At 35.9% G+C, this 26,416-nt stretch overlaps 1 protein-coding gene across 1 annotated transcript in view; it reads right to left on the bottom strand.

Moving 5' to 3' along the window:
* The window catches only part of ADCY2 (adenylate cyclase 2), a 1,612,539-nt gene that overhangs the window by 202,802 nt on the left and 1,383,321 nt on the right, over positions 1-26,416 (bottom strand). Inside the window, exon 16 of the mRNA XM_053715803.1 lies at positions 14,688-14,825. Within this exon, the coding sequence (XP_053571778.1) occupies positions 14,688-14,825 (138 nt within the window). The remainder of the gene's footprint in view (positions 1-14,687; positions 14,826-26,416) is intronic.

Raw genomic sequence — 26,416 nt, forward strand, 5'->3', positions numbered from 1 at the left:
ACTGGGTTTTAACCTTAATACAACAGAGATGTAAGTTACTAAGGGTCTTCTAGAGGCTGAAGCATTGTGTACCTTTCAAAAATTGGTCCATTTGCTGAAAATTATTTATTATCGTTTACTATCATTTATTTGTATAGTGCGGGCAATGTTCCATAGCACTGGGTACAGAGATAGGGGTATACAATGACAAGGGTTTGCAAAAAGATACAAAATATTAAAAAAACAACAGACTATACAGATCTAGTACAGGAGGACGAGGGCCCTGCTTCTAAGAGCTTACAGTCTGCAGGTTGAGAGAGCAGAGACATAAGGTTTGGGGTAGCTTGTCACTTGGATTGTAGCAACAGCAGTGAGTCAAGGTCCTTTAATATTTATTTTGGTTATGATGAAAAGCAGGGAAGAGATGGTTAGTCTCTCTGAATAGTTGGGTTTTCAAAGAGTGGCTGAAGCTATACAAGGTCTGATGGAGTGTGGTAGAGAGTTTCAGAGGACAGGAGCAGCGTGTGAGAAGTCTTGGAGGCGAGAGAGGGACGTAGAGATAATAGGAGTAGAGAGACGTAGGTCAGATGTTGATTGAAGAGGATGTGTTGGGGAGTAAGTTGGATATAAGAAAGGAAATATAGTTATGAGTGAGATTGAGTGTTTTATATATTAGGGTTAATACTTTGAATTGTATTCTAAAGTGTAGGGGTATCCAGTAGAGATTGGCACAGTGGAGCAGCTGATGTCGATTGACCACTTAGGTGGAGATTGGAAGGGCAGTGTTTGGGACAGCCATTTAGAAGTAGATTGCAGTAGTCAATTCAGGACAAAATCAGGGAATTAATTATTATTTTTGTAGTCTCTTGAGTAAGAAAGGGTCGAAATCTGGCAATATTGCATAGGTGTGCCCAGCAGGATTTGGTGATCACTTGTATATGTGGAGTTAATGTGAGTTCAAATTCAAGTGTGACCCCAAGACAGCGGACATAGTGTGATGTTTTGAAAATAGAGTCTCCAGTTATCAAATAAAGTAGTTCAGTTTTAGACAGATTGACTTGGAGATAGTGTGAGGACATTCAATAAGAAATTGCTAAAAGACCATTGGTAATCATCAGCACATAAGTGGTACTGGAAGTCAAAAGAGGAGGGAGGAGTTATAGAGTGAAAAAAGCAAGGGACCCAAGACAGAGCCTTGCGGTACTTTAATTGAGAGAGGAAGATGATATATGGTTAAATAAGAATGCAAACAAGCGATTTCAGAGATATGAGACAAACCAGGAGAGGGCTGCATCTCGGATGCCAAATGAATGTAGGATTTGTAAGAGGAGAGTATGGTCAACTGTGTTGAAAGCAGCAGATAGATCTAGAAGAATTAGTAAGGAATAGTGTCCATTTGCTTAGCTGATAGCAGATCATTTGTTACTTTAGTAAAAACGGTTTCTATTGATTGCGAATGTAGGTGGATAGGTTTCCAAGTTGGGAACCTTGTCCCTCTGCTTATAGATACATGGGGCCATTGTTTTTAAATTAATATTAACTAATATATCATCCCTGACTGTCTATAATCTATCTATCTATCTATCTATCTATCTATCTATCTATCTATCTATCTGCTCTTTAAGGAGATGTAGCATTCAATATGATCTATGAATAACATTTTTCAAGGCTTTACAAGAAAAATCTGTATCCATTTTTACCACGCAAGACCCTAAACAACTTGCCTCATTTTCCCAGCATTTTCATGGAAACAGCTTTTTAGAACATTCAACTTCAAAGTGAACTTAAACATAGTTTAATATTGTCTTCTAAAGTAGGTCTTTTATCATTACTGTAAGCTGTAATTGTATAATATTCCTATTAAATCCTAATAGAAGCAGCTAGCAGTTCACAGGTTGTAGGAAATGCTTTTAGTTTATTATCAAAAATCTTCCTAAGTGCATGTGGCACAGTCCAAACCTTTAAAACATCTTAATCAAATAGAAGAACGTTAGATTAATAATGCAAAATTAATCATCATATTAAGAAAGGGAATTCAGTCCTCTTACAAATTTGTTAGGAAAGAATTAAAATCTAAAATCCAATATTAATTCAAATATATGTCAGACTGCTACACAATGCAAAGGCCTATGATAACGAAGTGCAAATACTAAGATAAACATACATAAATAACATTAAAAAAATATAGAAGGCAGCACCTAATAATAATACACATACAGTGCAGCACATGTACTAAAACCACACATCACATGGTCCCCAATAAATGTCCGCCACCATATTACAAGGAATAATCCTCCATGAGCAGACTAGGTATAACAGTCTTCTACTCGGCATCTACCACTGTCAGACTAATCTCAAATATAGCACAATACATAAACAGCAGAGGATGCCCTGTCCTCTCCAACATGCCACAGCCCACACTTGCCAGCACTGAGAACATGTTTACGTTTATAAGGGCCAATTGACACTCAGAGCTCACCTACTGCATAGGAACAGTTCGCTGTCTAAAAGCTTGGGGACCCACTGTATGTCTTCTCTCACCGACGCACGGTTCACCCCTTTCAAAGTCATCCAGAGCTTCCTCTTGGATTTTGATAATTTGCTAATAAATTTGTAACTTTGAATTAGAATGCTGAATTCCCTTTCTTTATATGATGCTGAACTCTATATTTACTCCTTCTTTTTTACAATCCATGGTGTTGCCTCTAAGCTATAAACTAAGGTTTTTTAGTGAATATCAACCACTGTTTCAATTCACCCACTTAAGTTTTCTTTTTTTTTTTAAATTCATATTTAAAGAAGAATTTCTCTTGGATAAAAAAATAGAGATTAAAACAAAAAAAGTCATTTTTGTTATAGAAACATAGATTTCAATGGCATTTAAGAACCATAAGACAGACAAGTCTGCCCTAATTTCAAATAAAGTATAAGCTTAGTTTGTAGAATAACCTTATGCTTATCCCATGTATTCTTAAAGTCCCCACGCCATGTCTAATGAAAGTTTATTCCATGAATCAATTATAATTTATTTAAATAAGTACTTCTACAGATTGCTGTTGAACCTGCTAACCTTCAACATTAGATTGTCAATGAAGATGAGGATGTTAATCTTAATTAAGCTGGACTAAAATCCTGATCCGGATAAGGAATGGGATATGAAATGGCACCAGGATTAAACTTTGATACTATAGAGAGGTAAATCACTAAGGGTATTCTAACAGATGAAATATTGTGTGCCATCAAGACTTTAATGAGGAGCAGAATAATTAGCAGGTCTAGTGTGAGTTCGAATTTGTCCATATGAATCAGTGTCTGAGGGTAAATGTGCCATTTTGTGATTCTTATTTTGGAAGTGTGAAATTGTCACTTTATAACTGACATGATAATGAATGATTACATCTGATCTCAGTATGTGTTAATAATATATTGAGGATTGAAGGAAGCTAACTCTACTTTGGTCTCTAAGCCTCTATATTTCTAGAACTTAACAACTCCTCTAAAATAGTTCCCTAATATTCTAGTGTCATTCAATACTCAATTTTGGTTGCAATGCACTCTAGGTATAAGTTAAATATGTTTCTTCTATCAAATATAAATACCTTAGTGTTGTTCAGCCATTGCAATGTTTACTTTAAAGTTATTATTAATTTTTAATTACAGCCTATGCTGAAATTTATTTCCTTCCTTAATTATATACTTCAGAGCAGAACTGAGACTGACTCAGGATATGTACTTTGCATTTTTAAATTATATTTGGATAACATTATAATGTGCTAGTTAATATAACTGACATATTCTAACTATTATATTCATTCTAAGATTACTTGCATGTGTTTTTGGCAGCATATTAATAATAATTCATAACTATTCTTGAATGTGAATTGATTGAATATAGAGCATTGTTTATTCTGCAACATTAATAGCATTCAGGAAATATAGTGAGCAGTAAAGTGGCAGAAATAGCTACTAAAAATTCTACCTAAAGTTAAAAAAAGAAAACATTATACTGTTGAAAAAAGTTATCTGTGCAAAATCCTTTCAACATAAAATTTGTCTTTTACTGCTTGCCTATAATGGGCATTAAAATAATTATAAAAACAATCTCCATAAAAAGGTTTAATCGTGGATAGGTGAAAAAGTGCAATGCAATTTTATAAAAAAAAATTTCATCAAATTTAAATGTGTGTTTTTTCTTGAGCTCCGTGGTAATACATTATTTAGAATTCAGGACCCAGGCATGGAAACTCTCTTAAAAGAAAGAATTATGATGTATATAAAGACAAATCATTTAAAGGACCAAAAACTATGGTCTTACTTCAGTGAGATCATGTCAGACTTAGGGCTCCATGTAATAAGCAGTCAGTGAGCTGCCCGCAAATATTTTCACGTCAAAACTCGCACATGGATATGTACAAAGCTGTCAACTATGTTCAAACCCACATTTTAAAACTTGCGAGAGTACTTTTCCCCCAAACTTCGCTACCACTCAATTTTTATATGTAAATAGACAGATTTGTTACTTCTCCTTGTGACGCAAATCCCGTCTAGAAGACAGAATACTGAAGAAAATGTCGCTAATCGATTAGTCAGAAGAAGGAGAGTTTGTGTCCCCCATGTATTCCTTCCACGGGTTGGTTTGCATGGCCTTTCAGACCGAGAGATTGTACAAACATTTCGGCTTGATCGTGAATCCATATTACACTTGTATCGAGAGATAAAAGATTATTTGGAGCCGATGACAGCACGTTCACAGGCTATTCCTGGACTATTGAAACTATTAGCTGCATTGCATTTTATGGCAACAGGCTCTTTTCAGTTGGTTTCTAGCGTCATTATTGGAATAAGTCAATCAGCATTTTCACGTCAAAAAGTGAGGATTCTTGGATTTTGAAGTCTGGGTATCAGATCCAGATGAAGCCATATCAAATTTGTAAATAAATATTACAAAAATAACGCACAGAATGAACTGATCCAAAAATTTTGAACAATAATAAAGTTCTTTAGAAAAGTTGCTCTTTTATAGTAGCCAAATTCAGTTCTCGCGACTACTATGACGTTTCTGACACCTTGCATGTCACGTGTTAATAATTGGTCATACAATTCTACTGACATTTAAGTACATCAGATTAGTCGCGGCGAGCAAGGCATCACATTTATCAATAATCCGCTACTGCTCGTGGCGGGCTAGACGTGTCTATTTCTGGGTGTTTTTTTATTACATAGTGACAGTGGACACCATTTCGCCCACAGCGAGTAAGAGCGAGTTTATCCATGTCTACAATGTCGGATTAATTGACGGCTTAGTACATGGTGCCCTAAGCCTAATTTACTTTTTTGATTATGTAACTAAAGTTTTAAATCAGGATGAAGCAACCAGATGTAGCATATTTAGGTTTCAGCAAAGCATGTGATACTGTCCCACAAAACAACTAATTAATAAACTATATTTTATTTGTTTTGGGAAGTGGGTAGAATGTGGGCTTAAGTATAGATGACATAGTATCTTAATAAATGGAGTATATTCAGCAGAGGGGGCAGCTAATAGTGGTTTACCTCTGGGGTCAAATCTGGGCCCTGTTTTCTTTAAAATCAGCAATATGAGCAAAGGGCTACAGGGTAAGTTATGTCTGCAGAATGATGCAAAATTGGTAAAAGAGTTGATGTTCTGTGGGGGAATGTATCAAATAAGAAGTGATATAAAAAAATTGGAGGGTTGGACAAATGACTAGGATCTAAAGTTTAATATCACAAAATGCAAAGATATTAATATAGGAAATAAAAATCCAAATGATAATTAAAAAGTAAATGACACAGAGTAACGGGACTTTCTGAATTATTATTTCAGATTATTTGAAATTTGTCAAATGCTATAAGGCCAATAGAATTCTTGGTTGTATAGTTAGAGATATTTGAAGCAAGGATAGTAAGATACTTATGTGAATTTACAGATAACTAGTTAGAACTCATCTTGAGTTTTGTGGGCAGTTCAGGGGGCCTTATCTCAAAAAGGAAACAAATAAATTTACTTTTACTACGAAAATGTTACATATGTATAAGTTTGAGGAGAGAAGGGAAAGAGGTGATATGGTCAAAAATTGTAGTATATTAAAGGGCTTAATAAAGCTGAGACAATAAATTTCACAAAAAGAGCAATTCCAGAACTAGGGGTCATGATTTTAAGTTGATGGGTAGTTGGTTCAGGAGTAATTTGCAAAAGCACTTATTAACAGAGAGAGTGGTTTATTCATGGAAAAAACTTCCATTAGGGTTGTAGTGAAAAACAATCTGGGTGACTAAGAGAATGCCTGGGATAAGAATGAGGCTATCCTATGTACACTTTAAGGTCATTTTGGGGAGACTTTTTGGGCCTATGGTTCTTATCTGCCATTATTATGATTCCATGTTTCTTTTGTGTTCCAAAACAAAAATGAATTGTCAATGACTAATAAAGCCATTTGAACAAAGGAATTATCGGTACAATGGGTATAGTGGGCATGTGTTTGGGAAAAGGCTTATTATATTGATGATAATACTGAAAAACTGTGTGCTATATTTTTTTTAATCTTAATTGATTGGGCAGACAACATTTTCCAAGTGGGAAATTAATATCCTTAAGAAAAACTAAAACTTCTACAGTGTACAATAGTGGGATCGACACTGTCCACTGTCAAAGTTTAAATAATAGAGCAACTTAATCTTGCTCAATGTACGGAGAGGGGTTTATCTTTGCGGAATAGCGACATAAAAAAAAAAATACTGTGTATATAATAGGACCACAGTCGTGTTCCCATAGTTTAAGTTGAGAATGTTTCATTAAAAATAATTCTTTCAAATGCTCATATCTTTGGAGTGGATTGACGTATTTTCCTGAAATTTGCCAGTTAGATGCAAACTGGGAATCACTAAAAAACTTTGAAGTGATTCCCATTTTGAAGTGATTAGACTTAGTAGTTTTTGAGATATTTGAGAATGAAAAAACAAGAGTATGAGTTGAAAATGCCATAGACTTGGAGAATCTAAGAATTGTCTGCATGGATTTGTTTGAAATTTGGAATTTAAATAGATTGTCTGGTAAGGCTGTGCCATTACTTGGTGTAAAAATTTGTCGGATTAGTATTTTTTTTTAGATATTTTTAGTTATTTTACACTAAAATCCAAGATGCGCCAAAAGGATACCTTTGCTCGTGCATATTGCTTGTTTTGTGAACAATGAATCTGTGTTCTGAGAAAGGTGAAAACAGCTGTGTTTTATTATTATTATTATTATTGGTTATTTGTAGAGCACCAACATAAAAAATAAAAAATTTAATTTTTCAAATGCTCATACCTATTTGGAGTGGAATGACATATCTAGCTGAAATTTGGCATTTAGATTTGGACTGGATGTGGTAATTTATGCTTGTTTATTTATTTTAAAGAAATATATTACATTTTAAAACTTTGTAAGCTTTTAATAGTGATGCCAGATCAGGATGCAAGATACTTCTGGATGAAATTAGTATCTTTTAAAAGCACAGTTTTTAAAAAAAAAAATGTACACTGGATCTAGAACTCCAACAAGTAACTTGGAATGCCAAATAATAACATATTTTTTGCTTAGACATGATTACTGAGACAAATCACATTTTCAAAAAAGAAAGTAGTGTAACTTAACATTACAAAAATGTAATCTCCATTAACACACAGAGCTTATCCCCTCTCTTTTCTTGTGCCCTCTGGAATGCTCGCTCTGTCTGTGTAACATATGCCTGCCTGATATCACTGTCCCTTTAAGACTGCCTTCCCTGCTACTGACAATCATACTGTTTGGGGAGTATCTGCATTCAACTTATCTGCCTAATTAATTAATCAATCATTTATGCACCTGATTCCCTCAGCCTCTTTTTAAATCATCTCAGGCCTAATGTGTATTGCATTAGCTTTAAAGTTTTGTTCCAGAACAGAGGGCTGTGACTGTTCTTGCATGGATTTTACCAGCATATTCAAACTACAGCCTTTCCTTTTAGCTAAGCTTAAAATCATCTAATCGCAAGTATCCATATAAATCCATTTTGTTTCCTGGACACTGCTACTTAACAAACTTTGAACTTTATTCTAAATTACAAGAATGCATTTGGTTATAATCACTCTCTAATTACTACAACAGCATCTTACTCAGAACTTTATAAGTATTCTCTGCTACAAGTTGTCATAGCTGAAATATCCTCCTCCAAATATGTTAATATATTCAGAACTCTGCATCTATGTGTTCAGTTAAACAGCTTTCCTGTGATTCTCCAATATATGCACAAACAGTATTTAATGCCTTGGACTTGCGATTTGTCTATCATCTGTGCTGCTCTGCTTATTACTGACATACAGCTCTATATAATATTATGTACTGTGAACCTGCAACAAACCTTTGCAACTATGAGTCAATCTTCTACCAGTTTACTCTGAAGCCTGAACATCTTACATTGCAATATTTTTCACTCATGAATCCTACAGCTACTCCTATTAACTATAAGTCACAGTATCAATTTATGTTTCCATTAAAGCCAGAATATATTGTATACATATGTTTCACTCTCCATGAATTCTAAAATAACTTCTTGCAACTATGAATCACAGAATATCATCTATCCATATCCAGGATACTCTTCCCCAGGTCTGGGGTTGGTGTCTCCAATTCCCTACCACTGCACCAAGGGTCCGTGTCCTAAGTGCATATACATCGGTACATTGCAGAAAGCTAATCCCTACCAACGGACTATGCAGTGGTAGTGGATGCATCGAACCAGAAAGAAAAATAAAAAATTACAACCTATCTCAGACCCAAGCTATCCTTAAAAGAAAAACAAAAGATTTTCATACTTTTAAAAATGTAAAGACACAGTACTCCCATTCTAGAGTATACTCCTCATGTTCATGATTTCCATTTTGGTGAAACTGATTCTGAATGAAAATGAAGAGAATGTATCCATAGATTCAGCAGAAAAAAATTCAGATCTTTAAAGATTTAAAGAGACAGAACCACTTTTCTAGAATTTAATATACTCCTCATGTTCATGATTTCCATTTTGGTGAAATGGATTCTGAGTCTGACTATGTAACTGAAGAGAATGTATTCATAGATTCAGCAGAAAAATTTCAGATCTTTAAAGATTTAAAGAGACAGGACTGCTGTTCCAGAATACAATCTACTGCTCCTGTCTGTGATTCCCATCCTGATGATACTGACTCTGAGTCTGAATATGTCAATGAGGAGGGTGACTTCACAGATCCAGCTGAACTGACATTAGACCGGTATGAGCGCAACTTTAATTCACCACAAAATCAGAAAAAACCTCAACCTATAGGTTATAATGACATCCTGTGATGCTATATTTACAATATAGATGCTGCAGACAGCTCCCATCATGAAACCTCTCATGGAAATACTGATCTTCCTATTTCTGATATTCCCAGGGATTCTGTAGATTGGACAGATTCAGAGCTGGAAGAAGAAACATCTGGCTTACAGACTGCTGTTTGGAGAAATGGTCCCATCAAGAACTAGTTTCTAATTTTTCTATCACTGTTGGCGGCACCATTATCTCCCCATCACCCCATGTCCGCTGCCTTGGAGTCACACTTGACTTAAATCTGTCCTTCATTCCTGATATCCAATTGTTCTCTTCATCCTGCCGCAACCACCTACGCAATATCTCAAAAATTCGTCCATCTCTGAGCACTGAAACTTCTAAACATCTAATCCACTTCCTGGTAATTTCCCGACTTGACTACTGTAATAACCTACTAACTGGCCTCCCTCTCTCCTGCCTCTCTCCCCTTCAATCCATCCTAAATGCATCTGCCAGGCTAATCCACCTCTCCCGACACTCTGTATCTGCTGCACCTCTCTGTGAGTCCCTTCACTGAGAGGTGAAAATCTCACCCTGACCTACAATGCCCTCACCAATGCTGCCCCACCCTACCTGTCCTCACTCATCAACAAATATACTCCAGCCCACCCCCTAAGATCCCACAATGACCTGCTCCTTTTGTCCTTTCATGCTAGACTACAGGACTTCTCTCGTGCGGCACCAACCCCCTGGAACGCACTTCCTCGAACTGTCAGACTTTCCCCTAACCTCTCCTCCTTTAAATGTTCCCTAAAGACCTTTTTGTTCAGGGAAGCTTATCACCCTACTCAGTAACAAATTAATTTCACTTACCTAACAGTTGCCCTCATCTATCTCCTCACTAATATCATTCTCACCTCTGCAGTCCCCACCTCCTGTTTCCCATCCTCCTACCCATCTAGACTGTAAGTTCCCAGGGAACAGGGCCCTCAATTCCCCCTGTATTTGTCTGTAAAATGTTGTCTTTTATTGTATTGTTTCACCGTTGTACTTTTTTGTACCCTTGGACAGCGCTGCGGAACCTGTTAGCACTTTATAAATAAATAAATAAATAAATAATAATAAGTATTATTATTATTAACTAAACACATACATTTTAAGAATGTATAAAAAGGGATTTTCTAGATATTGTGGTCATTATTTTAGTTTTCTCTTGTTTCTAGTGGTTCTTGTTTTCTTTGTGAGATATCATGTATTTAGCCAATTAACCCTTTGAGTGCTAAGCACTTTCCCACCTGGGTGCTAAGATTTTTTTAAGTTTTTTTTTATTTTTTTGAACAAACTTTTTTTAACCTCTTTTTAACCTTTTTTTTTTTTTTAGACCCCAAGAGTTACACTGTTGGAAAAGTTAGGCGATTCCAATAGTGGGTCTTGGGGGTCTGTAGCTGCTTAGATACCTGAGATACAGGCTTCTAAGCAGCATGCCCCCTGCTCCTATACTTAACATTGTTAAGTATAAATAAAGTTGCGCGGTGACATCATCACGTTATTGTGCGTGATGTCACCACGCAAAACGGGAAGCCCCGGCGATGCCTGTCACTCTACAGGCATGATCGCCAGGGCAGGGAGTAGGTGGGAGCCTCCAGATCTCCCTGAAGGTGGGAGAGTGCTATTGACGGCTCTGAGCCGTCATTAGCACCAGAGTGGGAAACTCTGTGATGGCTCAGAGCCGTCATTAGCACTCAAAGGGTTAAAGAGACATGGAACTAATTTTTTTCTTCAGATGATATTTTAAAATATATTTTTTATTGTGTTCTATAATATTTTTTGAAATTCTGTCCAGCTGAAAAAGGAGTGGAAAATCTGCCAATGAGCAGTCAGTACTTAAGGACCAATTGTAAAGAAACATGCACTTCTTTTTAGCTTCAAAAAAGAAGCTTTAATATAAACCTTTTCATGCAAAAATGTGCATGATTTATATCTATAATCCAATATGCAAAAAAGACTGTTAAAGTAACTCCTTTATTCAAAATATTAAAAGTTGTAGCATGTCTATAAAACAGGGTAGCGTAGACCAGCAGACGGGCCATCTGTCTCATTTCAGCTGGTTTTGCCTTAATCATAGACAGTTCAGACCCTTTCTAGCTCTGCTTTTTGAAGGGGTGACTCTTTGCTTTATTGGCTCCTGAGGTCTAGTGCTGCGGCTAATGATTGACAGTTTAACAGGCTTATGCAAAACCATATAAATCCTAACTAGGTTTTCCTATATGAACACTAAAATCTAGATATCACAGTACTGATGCTAATAGAATTAAACAAATAAGATTGTAGAAATAATCATATGCTTTTTACAATTAATGGATAAGACAGTAAGATATACATATATATGAGTGTGAATTTTGACTGACCCCCTAAATGTGTCTATTGTGCATCTATACTGTTAAGTTCACCTAGAAACTGTATATCCATAATTAGAACACATGATGTACTAAATCTAAATAGAAAAATGTGAAACTAATCAAAAAAGCCCCATTATCTACTATTACTTGTTCTATCTATAATAAAACAATTTTACATTTTTTTGTCCCATTCTGTTAATGACAAGAAGATAAACCTATTTGAACCAAAGAAACCAACTGCTGTATATTTTACATTATCTTTGGGTAACTCCAAGTGAGTTTATGTATTATACTTCATATGATACTAAATATTCTTCATCTGACTGAAATAATTTAAATTCTCTCTGATAAATCAGTTTCATATGATTTCTGACACAAACCATGTAATGTCTTGCTGAAAAAATGCACATTTGATGTTTGTTCATACAAAAGTGCATATATTTTTTTCTTTAGTATCATATAATTTATAAAAAATGTTTATTATATTTATATATAATAATCTGATTTTAGGTTCAGTCTATAAACTAATGCTATAATACATGTAGGCCAACAAATGTTATGGAGAGCACTAGTAAGCTTTCCTTCCAATAAAAAAAATAATAAGAGCTATATTTATATATATATTTTTTAATAAACTAAATGAAGAATATTTCAGTTCTGTTACATTACCTAAGGGTTTGAAAGTGTTTTAAATTATTCAACATGAGTCAGGAACATTTTCAGAGATTTAATACCATATGTCCTTAGATAAACTGCATCATACAAATCTGTCAAATCTGACAGGTACATCTGCCAGTGATTTACTCCTGGGCAACTGTCTATTTAGCTTTTTCATAAATATAATCAAACACTATATATAACATCAGGCTAAATAGACAGATGTGTATTGTCTAAGTAAATGTAATATTAGCATAGGATCATAAAATGACCACTAAAAATCAGCTCAATGAATAGCATCAAATTAAGTGATTCAGATCTATATTGTATCAATACACAATTGGTATAACAATAATAATTGTATTTTTATATGGCACTTTTTTCCAATTAAACATGCAATCCCTAGTGCTTATGGCTTGCGTAGTTGATTTCTGCCAAATAACAGTCATAGTATTACATTTTTACACTTAGAATGAAGAAAAGCACAAACCTGCTAGGGTTGGATAGTGATGAAAAGGATAATATTATTATTATAGTAATTATAATAAAGATCTTCAGTCTTTATACAACATGTCAAGTGTTTTCCTTTACATATTTGATCTAGAGGTTGTGGTTTGATCCCTACAGTACAACCGGAGGCTAGTCAGCTGGGGGCTGCTAATATGCCCAACCTGCTTCATTAATTCCAGTTGGGTGCTTCAATTATATGTTTCTTTTGTAACTGAGAATTTTCATTTTTAAATGAGTCGCACTATAGGTTCCATTTATTATTTGCTAGGCAGAAAAGGTTCACTCTGAGGAACTCCCTGCTAGCGTGGCTGTCAATCATCCCAGTTGGATCAGGATGCTTAACTCCACCACACTTTAGCTGCAGTCTGAAATGCAGAGGCCCAGAGCTGCATCTGCTGCTTAATATATGGGGCCCTATGAAAGTACTGCCTTTAGCTGTATGGCTTGCTCCTAAGGACTGGATACGCTGTCTGCATTTATCATTGCACAAGCATTTCTGGTGAAATGGTTGTGCAATGCCACCCTCCTGCTCACTGACAGTCAATCGGCCGCTAGCAGGGGCTGTCAATCATCCCAATCGTATCGGGATGATTTCAATCCACCACCTAAAAGGTGGCGGAGAGGTTAAGGAGCGGCGGTCTTGCAGTCGCTGCTTCTTAACTTTTTTTCAGGTGAGCCTAAAACGATGAGCCTCAGAATCAGCATCTGCTGCTTGATTAGATGGAGCCCTAAGAGTGAAGGGGTGCAGATGTAAAGGTTGGGACCTTATCTTTAATACACAAATTCTATTTTTGTACTATTCTGTTTTCCTTAAATTTGCCTTGCTGTTTGCTCTGTGAAGAGCACTTGGCATGTAAAAAAAAAAAAAGCAAAAAACAAGCTCTGCCTTTTTTCAGGGCAGCGGGAACCATTGAGGTTTGGGAGTACTGCAGAAATTAATATGGAAGTATAGTGCCCCCTAAAAAAACTTATTGTGGGCATCAACATTAATGAAAAAAACCTTTTCAAGCCACATTGTTTTATGTTTTGTGTTATTCCAAATATAGTTTCTCAGTAAAACCCTTAAAGGGACACTGAACCCAAATTTTTTTCTTTTGTGATTCAGATAGAGCATGCAATTTTAAGCAACTTTCTAATTTACTCCTATTATGAATTTTTCTTCATTCTCTTGCTATCTTTATTTTAAAAAGAAGGCATCTAAGCTTTTTTGGGGTTCAGGACTCTGGGCAGCACTTTTTTTATTGGTGGATGAATTTATCCACCAATCGGCAAGAACAACCCAGGTTGTTCACCAAAAATGGGCCAGTATCTAAACTTACATTCTTGCATTTCAAATAAAGATACAAAGAGAATGAAGAAAAATTGATAATAGGAGTAAATTAGAAAGTTGCTTAACATTTCATGCTCTATCTGAATCACAAAAGAAAAAATTTGGGTTCAGTGACCCATTAAGATGTAGTATGTTCTTAAGCAGAACAGTCTTTGTGTTCTGGTAGTAGGGAGGACTCTGTATAACAGCAAGGCAATGGGGTACCTAAGTAATTTGTACCCAGTGGCAGTGAAGGTTTAAATCTTGCACTTTGATGTGGTTATGAATTGGAAAAAGTGATAATAGGCCTTGTAGTGCTTATATTTTTTTTATGAAACCTTCCTTGGTGTTTTGAATGTTATGCCTTAATTACTTACAAATTTTCAAGACAAACCTAAATTTAAAATCATTCATGCTGCACAAAAATAAGTAAAAAGTTCTATTACAGGCATAGGAAAGAATTCAAATGTAATTATAAGCTTGATATATCACAAAATACTTTAGTCTTACCATGTTAAACACAGCCATAGTCAAAATAATTGTGGTGGTTGTCACAGTGAGTGTAATTCGAGGCCAGGGCCGGTTTAGAATAATTCCTGATGACTTTAAAATCCACAAAATTGATGCAGATGCTTTTTTGCTACATTGCTATAAAAAAAAAGAGAAACCATTTATTCTTGTTTTGGTTATTTTCAATTTTATAAGATATCTATAATTATTAAATAATGTACATTTGTGTTTGAACATGTATAGTAACCTTTTCTAAAAGCTAATGCGATAGATAATAATTTTACTCATTTAATCACCATTTACTTCTTCCATCAGCAGCAATGTCAAGGAAGACATGGGAATACATAAGTGAATTAAAACCTAGTAAAAGAAGCCCCTGAGCAATGAGTAGAAAATATGTCATTACTGTGCTACAAATGACTTGCAGGCAGGCTTAATATGATCGATCCAAACTGATAGTATAATAGATAATGTATTATGGACACAATCTGCTGGAAATGGGGGAAAGCTGTGTTCATATAACTGATAGAATATCTCATACAAATCACATATCACATTAAAGACCCAACTTTTATATATATTGGGACAGCAGGAGAAAAAGATTACTTGTTATGTCTAAATTTTATAGTATTAGGGTTTATAATGCTATACATACAGCATAGTTATGAGGCCAGATTACAAGTGGCACGCTAATGATGAAATAATCAATATTGCTGGACCGCGCGCTAACATTAGCACACAACTTGATATTACAAGTCTATGGGTTAGAGCAAGTGACATTGCTCTAGCGCAACCTATTCTTTAAATGGATATTGTGACCATGCTAAAAAGTGCTCATATTACAAGTTGGAAGTTATAGGTTGCTTTTGACCGGAAGCCAAAAGGGCGATCCAATATTTAGCGTAACTTGACCTGAAGTAAAGTGTAAAGGTTAAAAAAAATGTCACAAAACACATCAAAATCATAATAGAATAAAGTATTATATACACTTATAATTACAAAAAAATATGATTTAAACATTGATAAAAAAAAAGTTTTAAAAGGGTTAAAAAGGGATATGGTATATGGAAAAGTGTTTGACTGAAAAGGGCTTCAATGTGTGTATATATACATATATATCTGTCTAAATATGTGTATGTGTGTGTGTGTATACATTTCATATGTGTATATACATATGTATTTATGTGATGATATGTATAAATATTTATGTGCACACATATACACGCATATATACACAAACACATATAACATACTTTTGAGTCTTTCCCAGTCAAATACCTATAAACATGCACTATTATTTTTATTTATTTTTAACGTGTTTTAATAGAAATACTTGAAATTTCCATTTTTTTAAAAGAAAATGTTTGTTTTATTTTTAAAAAAAATCTGCTAATAAATCCGGCCCACTATTTTTTTACTTTGAGCGCTGTTAGCACTTGAGCTGAAGATAAAAAGCATGCCACTTGCAATCTGGTCCATGTTTAAATATAGGGGTGGGTAATTGGATCCTTTGTTATGTGATTCAGCTGTTTGAAGCCCACATACTAGGATCTAGGCAAATCCAGATTTATAAGGATATGAACCCACTAGGATCTGTGCAAATCCAGATTTATAAGGATATGAATTATGAGACAGAAAAAAAAAATCTAAATAAGATATTTAATTTATATGTGTTCCTTTTGTGAACAAATCTTTGTTGTATTCACACTTTGAATATATATATATATATATATATATATATATATATATATATATATATATATATATATATATATATATATATATACGTGTGTGAATGTGTATATATACATTGCTATATATGTGTATAACTGTGTATCTATGTGTTGATATGTGTGAATAGGAATCTGCACATAAACATACACACAGTTTACACACACACTCTATATATACACATATAAACAAATGTATACAGGGAGTGCAGAATTATTAGGCAAATGAGTATTTTGACCACATCATCCTCTTTATGCATGTTGTCTTACTCCAAGCTGTATAGGCTCGAAAGCCTACTACCAATTAAGCATATTAGGTGATGTGCATCTCTGTAATGAGAAGGGGTGTGGTCTAATGACATCAACACCCTATATCAGGTGTGCATAATTATTAGGCAACTTCCATTCCTTTGGCAAAATGGGTCAAAAGAAGGACTTGACAGGCTCAGAAAAGTCAAAAATAGTGAGATATCTTGCAGAGGGATGCAGCACTCTTAAAATTGCAAAGCTTCTGAAGCGTGATCATCGAACAATCAAGCGTTTCATTCAAAATAGTCAACAGGGTCGCAAGAAGCGTGTGGAAAAACCAAGGCGCAAAATAACTGCCCATGAACTGAGAAAAGTCAAGCGTGCAGCTGCCAAGATGCCACTTGCCACCAGTTTGGCCATATTTCAGAGCTGCAACATCACTGGAGTGCCCAAAAGCACAAGGTGTGCAATACTCAGAGACATGGCCAAGGTAAGAAAGGCTGAAAGACGACCACCACTGAACAAGACACACAAGCTGAAACGTCAAGACTGGGCCAAGAAATATCTCAAGACTGATTTTTCTAAGGTTTTATGGACTGATGAAATGAGAGTGAGTCTTGATGGGCCAGATGGATGGGCCCGTGGCTGGATTGGTAAAGGGCAGAGAGCTCCAGTCCGACTCAGATGCCAGCAAGGTGGAGGTGGAGTACTGGTTTGGGCTGGTATCATCAAAGATGAGCTTGTGGGGCCTTTTCGGGTTGAGGATGGAGTCAAGCTCATCTCCCAGTCCTACTGCCAGTTTCTGGAAGACACCTTCTTCAAGCAGTGGTACAGGACGAAGTCTGCATCCTTCAAGAAAAACATGATTTTCATGCAGGACAATGCTCCATCACACGCGTCCAAGTACTCCACAGCGTGGCTGGCAAGAAAGGGTATAAAAGAAGAAAATCTAATGACATGGCCTCCTTGTTCACCTGATCTGAACCCCATTGAGAACCTGTGCTCCATCATCAAATGTGAGATTTACAAGGAGGGAAAACAGTACACCTCTCTGAACAGTGTCTGGGAGGCTGTGGTTGCTGCTGCACGCAATGTTGATGGTGAACAGATCAAAATACTGACAGAATCCATGGATGGCAGGCTTTTGAGTGTCCTTGCAAAGAAAGGTGGCTATATTGGTCACTGATTTGTTTTTGTTTTGTTTTTGAATGTCAGAAATGTATATTTGTGAATGTTGAGATGTTATATTGGTTTCACTGGTAAAAATAAATAATTGAAATGGGTATATATTTGTTTTTTGTTAAGTTGCCTAATAATTATGCACAGTAATAGTCACCTGCACACACAGATATCCCCCTAAAATAGCTATAACTAAAAACACACTAAAAACTACTTCCAAAACTATTCAGCTTTGATATTAATGAGTTTTTTGGGTTCATTGAGAACATGGTTGTTGTTCAATAATAAAATTAATCCTCAAAAATACAACTTGCCTAATAATTCTGCACTCCCTGTATTTATTTGAGATATATTCAATTTTTATTGCATGTCTAAATGTCACAGAGCAAAACAAGAGGAATTTAGAAGACAGAAGACTCCTTCTGCCAAACCAATATAGCAGAGGAACGTATATATATCTCCAAAACTGTGATGATATGAGAGGAGCCCACTCCCGCTATCCGGTATAAACAAAAGTCCGATACCACGATGAAAGTCACTTGTATAATAATAAAGTAGTATAAGGAACGAGAGCTAAATGTCACAGAGTGCATACATATTCTGTGGTTTAGGATATAAATAACAGGCACATTTTTGTGTACCTGAGGTCTTTTTTCACACTGTACCACCCAATAGAGAACACAGTGGCCAGGAGACATTGCTAACTTCTATGGGGCCGAATTATCAAGTTCCAAATGGAGCTTGATGCCACTGTTTCCGCACGAGCATTCAGAGACCGCTGCTCCTTAACTTGTCTGCCTGCTCTGAGGCTGAGGACATGAATCCGCCCGATCCTATACGATCAGGCTGATTGACACTCCCTGCTAGCAGCTGATTGGCTGCAAATCTTCAGGGGGCGGCATTGCCCAAGCAGTTCACAAGAACTGCTTGTGCAATGATAAATGCCGACAGCGTACACTGTCATGTCTGCTCGCACTTTCATAAATCGCCCTCCTATGAATGCATCTATAAAAGCCCTGTGATTGAATATTTTGTGTATTCAGGTTACCAAATCATATTATAACAGGCAGTAGTCAAATTGCTTGTGTATTTCCACTGAGAGGCATTATTGATAAGCATAAACACTAAAGTATTGCAAGAATACTTCTAGTCAAAACTGAAATGCACTACTGTAGCTTATTTTAAATGTGACTTGAATGTCTCACTGACATTTGGGTTACAATATTAGCCTAGTGAGTTAATTGTAGTATCACTGCTGTTTGTATGTTTTAGCAAATAGATCTCATAAGAATCAGCAGTTGTTGTCATTTAAAAATGATGAAAGGAACAGCTAATAGTTCAGTTTCATTACTGACATTATAAAGGCTGTGGAAAAAAATAAATATTTGAATATTACAGTTTACTCTTTCTCTAAATAGATAATTCAGCCATCTGTTTCTATCTCACCATACGCAGAACAAGCACATAGGCAGAAGAAAGGAAATTGTTCATAGAGTGAAATATTTCCAAAATATAACTGATATTTCTTTATTGAAATTTTGAGACTAAACAATGAAAGATATCAAAATATTTATGATCTTAAATTACAGTTAAAGGGGCAGTCTAGTCAAAATTAAACATGATTCAGATAGGGCATGCAATTTTAAATAACTTTTCCAATGTAGTTTTTTCATCAAATTTGCATTATACTCTTGCAGGCCCATTTATCAAAGGGCTTGCGGACCTGATCCGACACTGCGGATCAGGTCCGCAAGACCTCGCTAAATGCGGAGAGCAATACACTCTCCGCATTTAACATTGCACCAGCAGCTCACAAGAGCTGCTGGTGCAACGCCGCCCCCTGCTGACTCGCGGCCAATCGGCCGCCAGCAGGGAGCTGTCAATCAACCCGATCGTATTCGATCGGGTTGATGTCCGGCGATTCCTGTCCGCCTGTTCAGAGCAGGCGGACAGGGTTATGGAGCAGCGGTCTTTAGACCGCTGCTTCATAAGTTGTGTTTCTGGTGAGTCTGAAGACTCGCCAGAAACACGGCCCTTCAAGCTCCGTACGGAGCTTGATAAATGGGCCTGTATGTATTCATTGTTCAAAAATAAATCTAGGTAGGCTCATATGCTAATTTCTAACACCTTGAAGGTTGCCTCTTATCTAAGTGCATTTTGACAGTTTTTTACAGCTAGACAGAGCTAGTTCATATGTGCCATATATATATATATATATATATATAACAGCAATTTAAAATATGGGGAGGCGAAAAGTGAGTTTAAAATCCTCCACTAAATCTAAAATGTAGAGAAAATAACTCATTGTGTAAACCATTTACAAATCTAGACAATCTTCTGACTTGTCTAGATTTGTAGATAGTAGTAGTAGATGGCACTGGTCTATTGAGTGATTTTCTCTAGTAAGTGAAGAGAAAAAAGGCTTGATGCATATATTGAAGCCAATTAATATGGGTGCAGTATACTCACTCCATAAGATGAATCTTTACAGCTGAAAGGGAACGCAGCGTCAGATGGCAAGAGTCCACAGGTTCCTGGAGTCAAATACTGAATTTTCAGGTTTATCCAAAAGTGGACTATAAATGAATAGAGACCCAAATGACAAAAGTATCCAGTGTATAATTGAAAAAATGTAGTAACTTACTCCATAAATAAGGAGATTCCAGCTCAGCACAGCAAAACAAGATCTTGACAATCTTTCAACAAAGAATAAAAGGTTTTATTTGCTCAACGCGTTTCAACGTATTACACGTCTTTATCAAGAGCATACATTAAAACAAGTAAAACAGGTAAGTAAAACCAAGTGAAAGATTGTCAAGATCTTGTTTTGCTGTGCTGAGCTGGAATCTCCTTATTTATGGAGTAAGTTACTACATTTTTTCAATTATACACTGGATACTTTTGTCATTTGGGTCTCTATTCATTTATAGTCCACTTTTGGATAAACCTGAAAATTCAGTATTTGACTCCAGGAACCTGTGGACTCTTGCCATCTGACGCTACGTTCCCTTTCGGCTGTAAAGATTCATCTTATGGAGTGAGTATACTGCACCCATATTAATTGGCTTCAATATATGCATCAAGCCTTTTTTCTCTTCACTTACTAGAGAAAATCATTCAATAGACCAGCACCATCTACTACTACTACTATCTATACACAGTCACAAGGGAGAGACTGCAAGAAGGCTGCGGTCTGGCTTAAAGGAGAGTATTAGTTCTTAGTTCATTTGTACAGAATATTGTGTACAATAACTTGTCCGCCTGCTCTGAGGCAGCGGACAGAAATCAACTCAATCAAATATGATCGGGTTGATTGACACTCCCTGCTAGCGGCCGATTGGCCTCGAATCTACAGGTGCAATGATAAATGCTGACAGCGCATTTATCGATGTGCAGCGGACATGATACGGTACGTTGTATCATGTCCGCTCACATTTACATGAATACACCCCTTGGCCGCACTTATAGGTGGCCTTTCTCTGTGAAAAAGCTCAGGAATAGCGCAGCTCTCTCGCTCGCTTTTTTACCTGTAGCAAAGAAACATTTACATTTGCTTAACGAAAATGAATGTCAATGATCCCAGTAGCATTCTTTTTATTTTAAACAAAATGAACATTGAATAGTGCAGCAGACGAATATTCTGAAAAACTAATTTACAGATCCTCCGTCCGCTTCTTCTTCTATATTTTGCATATTGATGACGAATCTGGCTTCCTCTAATCGTTGCGTGCCCCACAAGCTGGACGCTAATGGGGGCATGCAACGATTGGAGGAAACTGGATTTGTCATCGATCTGCAAAATGCAGACAGAGAAGCGAGCGGAGGATCGACGGTCTGTTTACCCTAACAAAAAGGTAAGTATTTAAAAAAAAAGTGTGGGGTAGATTTATTAAGCAGCGGATGCTGCAATCTACCCCCGAAGTTTCCGGCTTGTTGTGGTCCTTAAGTTAAGTTCCTTAACTTCTCCGTCACTTTTTAGATGGTGGACTGCAATCATCCTGATCCCATCAGGATGACTGACAGACCTTGCTAGCGACTGCGAATTTGCAGGGCGTGGCATTGCACAAACATTTCACTAGAAATGCATGTGAAATTATATATGCCGACACCTTATGCTGTCTGCATTTAGGGTTGTCGGGTGGACATGATTCACTACAGCGAATCATGTCCACCCCCTATTTGATACATTTTATAAAGTTTAATGAATTCAAGTGCCCTTGTTTTAAGAGTATTTTTTGATACTGGGCTTTAATTCCTTATACTTATACACCAATAGTGATCATGAGACTTAATTAATTAAGGGAAGCTTTCTGCCATTGGAACGACGTGCAGATGTGTTATACAATTATATTTCATGCTGTTGAATAGAATATGGGTATTCAAATATGGTGATATACTTTTAAAGTATTAGTCATTTGTAATTATGCATCAAATTACTAATAAAAAAAATATAAATATATATATATATATTTATATATAAATATATAAATAAAAATGTAAAATCTAAGTAATATGTAATGTGCTATTTAAAACGGCTATCTCACCTACTGAAACATATAACTGTATTTCTTGATGTTTGAAACAGAGACTAAACAAGTCAATTACAGCCTTTTTATAACCAGACAACCCCTGAAAATATAATTATTAATATTAATATTTATTTATACTTAAAAGGACATGAACTCCTAACATTTTCTTTCATAATTCATATAGAGTAAATAATTTTAAACACTTTTCCAGTTTACTTTCTATTGTCTAATTTGCATTATTCTCCTGATATTCGTTGTTGAAGGAGCAGTAATTTACTACTGGGAGCTAGCTGAAAGTCAATCACAAGGAGCATATATGTGCAGCCACCAATCAGCAGCTTCTCAGGCTACCTAGGTATACTTTTCAACAGAAGATACAAAAAGAAAATAAATTACATAATAGTTTAAAATCACATACTCTATCTAAATCGTGAAAGAAAAAAATTGGGTTTCATGCCCCATTAATATTTTGTCCTTTATATTGCCATAACATTAATAACGATTTTGGGCTGAATTACAAGTGGGGTGTAATCGATAGCACAGGGTGCACTAAGAATAAAGCACAACCTAGTATTACTCCCCACACAAAACACCCCTTTTATCCACCACGCCTGCGCTTCATTTAGCGTCTTAGCCATTGTATATAGACGTGCATTACGCATGTGCACCACTCCTCATTTCATTAGTGAGCTTGGATGCCTACGTAGAGAGCGGGTGGGACCGCTCTCTACATCACAGAACTGAGAAAATAACTAGGAAATAGAAAAGGGGCGGAGGAACGGAGCAGTAAGGATCTCAAACTAAAATGAAAAATTAAATATTTAGGAATCATTTAAAAAAAAAAAAAAAGTAGCGACTTTGTTATATATATATCGTAATAAAGCTAACTACCTATTCCACACTGCCCAACTTTACCTTCACTTTAAGTGCTGCACTCAAATGCAATCCAAAATACCACTGTAAAATGTAGTGCTTTAAATACCTGACATAAACCATTATGATTAATAGTATAGCCCAGAACTACATAATAAACGTCTCCACTTGTGCACACTCAGCTTAGCCCTTGAGTAATATCCAACATGAATCTTATTGCATGCTCCCATAGAAGTTAATATGAGTGTAAAAATAGTAGCACTATTGATTGCCTTGAGTGATGCTAATGCACAAGAGTGAGCTCCAATTGTAATCTAGGCCTTTATTAACATATTAATAACGTTAAACCTAGTTTGAGTTTACTTATTCAGACCATGCAAATTACTGTTTACAAAAGTGATCTAACTTTAAAATGCAGTAGGCTATTTCAATATATTTATTTGTGTCCATCTAGTAGATAAACTGTACATATTTAAGAAATTTTAAAGGGGTAAAAACCTTGTAATCACAAGACATTTCCATAATGTTACTATAGAATAACATTTGCCTTATTTGGAGGAGTAATTCTGGGCTTTAGTCTGCAGACAACAAGGCTAGCTACTACTGTAAAGTTAGTATAAAGCAAATTGTTTTGCAATGTGTATCATTTAAAGCCAATTAGGGACAACTGTGTAGCAGGGTTAGCCTTGAGAAGTCAGCAGATGCATTTCAAGGTCTGAGAGTTAGAAATCGCTCTATTTTCAGAGCTAAATTACATGAAAAGGCGACAAAATAAATAATGAAATTATATTGCAAAGTTGTTTTATTATGTTTAATTAAATATTTTATATACAAATATCAAGGTTTACTGTCCCTTTAAAGAATGGCATTTTGCACTAATGAATAGCTATTAGACACATGCACAGACAAAACATTTGTTTCAGATGAATACTTTTTCTTTAAAAATTATTTTATTTTGTACAATGATCATAAAGGGATTTGTTTGTATATGAAAATTATGCCTGTGCATTCGGATCATTCATTATGATCTGAATACGGTAGAAGATTGGATGCTCACAGAGTCCGGCTCTTTTCAGAGCCGCAATTATTCTTCTGAAAGTGAAACACACTAAGATCTGGATTTGCAATCAATTTGTCTGCTATAGGAAAGCTATTTAAGCCAGCAGAGGAGCAGCTGACAGCAACTTAAACTTAAAGTTATAATAGTAGCTATTGATACTGGCAGCTGCAGCACAATTTTTTAATGGGGTTAGGACTGGCCAAAAAAATGGGTAATATGTTTTAATATGCCCTCTTTTACAGGTAACAAATATAATGGCTTTTGTGTCGTTTTACTCAATAACAAATACATGTATACATTTGTTAGTCAATATAACATTAAGGGACCATTAACCTCTTAAGGACATATGACGGAATTTTTCCGTCATAAAACAATTGAGCAAACTGAAAGCTGCGTCCTTAAAGGGTTAAATACAATTGCATTGCTTAATCAACAAGTGCATTATAAAAACACAATAGCACTAATCTTGAATTTTAAATGATCAGTATTTTTTTTTTTTTCTGACAAATTTCAAAATGTAACTGTTTATTTTAATGTATTTATGTTCTATTTAAACTCCTTATCCTTTACGTGAGGTCTTCAGTTTCGCTAACCCGAGGAGCATAAAATGTGCAATTGTGTTTGCGTTTACTTTCAACTTGTAATATGAGCGCAAGTTAGCACGGGCACAATAACATTAGTGCGCCACTTGTAATCTAGCCATAAAATGACTTGTTTTGAGTTCAATATGAGGTTTTCACATAGCATAGTGTATTGTAGTGGGACCTTTTGTTCTTAACATTAACAGCCCTATTATGTTCTAGGCCTACATATTCCACATAAAAAGTCATGTAATTACACAGCTTTATATTTTTTTATGGTACTAAATTTCTAAAATTATAAAGTTTATAAAGGCTATTTTTTAAAATGAACATTGGGGCCGAATTATCAAGCTCCGAATGGAGCTTGATGCCCCTGTTTCCGCGCGAGCCTTCAGGCTCGCAGGAAACAGTAGTTATGAAGCAGCGGTCTAAAGACCGCTGCTCCATAACTTGTCTGCTGCCTCTGAGGCTGGGGTCCATCTGATCCTATATGATCGGGCTGATTGACACCCCCTGCTATGAGCCAATTGGCCGCAAATCTGCAGGGGGCGGCATTGCACAAGCAGTTCACAAGAACTACTTGTGTAATGATAAATGCTGACAGCGTATCATGTCCACTCGCACATTAATAAATAGGCCCCATAGTATTCAACTTGTTTCATTTGAATGACAGTTTTTCAAATTTTTTTTTTTTTTTAACTCCTCTTGCATAGGAGGAGGGCGTCCCTCTTCAGCAGTTAAGCAGAGACCTTATTAGTTAATGAAGACCTCAGGCCTCATTTTGATGATATCTAAACTGGAGCACAGGTGAAATAATCAGCTGATTAGTAAACATGGTTTTCTTTCATATAGGTGGCGAGAGTCCACGATTTGTTACTGATGGGATATACATTCCTACCAAGAGGAGGCAAAGTTTCCCAAACCTCAAAGCCTATAAATACTCCACCCACCTCACTCATATCTCAGTTTAAACTTTGCCTCCTTTGGAGGTGGTTAAAGTATGATGTGCTTCAGTGATAGGTGCTTCAGTGTATATTGAAGTCCGTTTTTTCCTGAGTACAGTGTTTGTCAGAGGGAAGTAAGGGGAACATTGCCTAAGGTTAACATGTTCCTACCTCTGTATATACCTTATTATGGGCTATCTGTAAACCGGTCTCAGGGATTCATCTCCTGCCTCCCTTTATAGTTCTCTACAAACTAACATATATGCTCCTCTGCTGATATGTTTCAGCACTGGTTTGCCTGTCTGCTTGCTATGGATGAGTGTCTATCAGCATTATTACGGTAAGTATTTTTCTTTTCTAAGACACTCCTAGCTAATTTGGGCACTTTTTTTTTTTAAAGTTTATGCTTTATATATAATTTTATATTGCCGCCCAGGGACAGAACTGGTTTTTTTTTTAGTTTGAGGAACGGTATTTAAACCGCAATTACTTTTGGTTCTTTGCCACAGTATGTAAGAATTTAGTTACCGAATTTCACACAAATCTAACGATGCTTACCTTGTTTTTTTCTATGAGCGTGCCGC

This window comes from Bombina bombina, chromosome 5 (assembly GCF_027579735.1).
Source record: "Bombina bombina isolate aBomBom1 chromosome 5, aBomBom1.pri, whole genome shotgun sequence".
In the NCBI taxonomy this organism is placed as follows: Eukaryota; Metazoa; Chordata; class Amphibia; order Anura; family Bombinatoridae; genus Bombina; species Bombina bombina.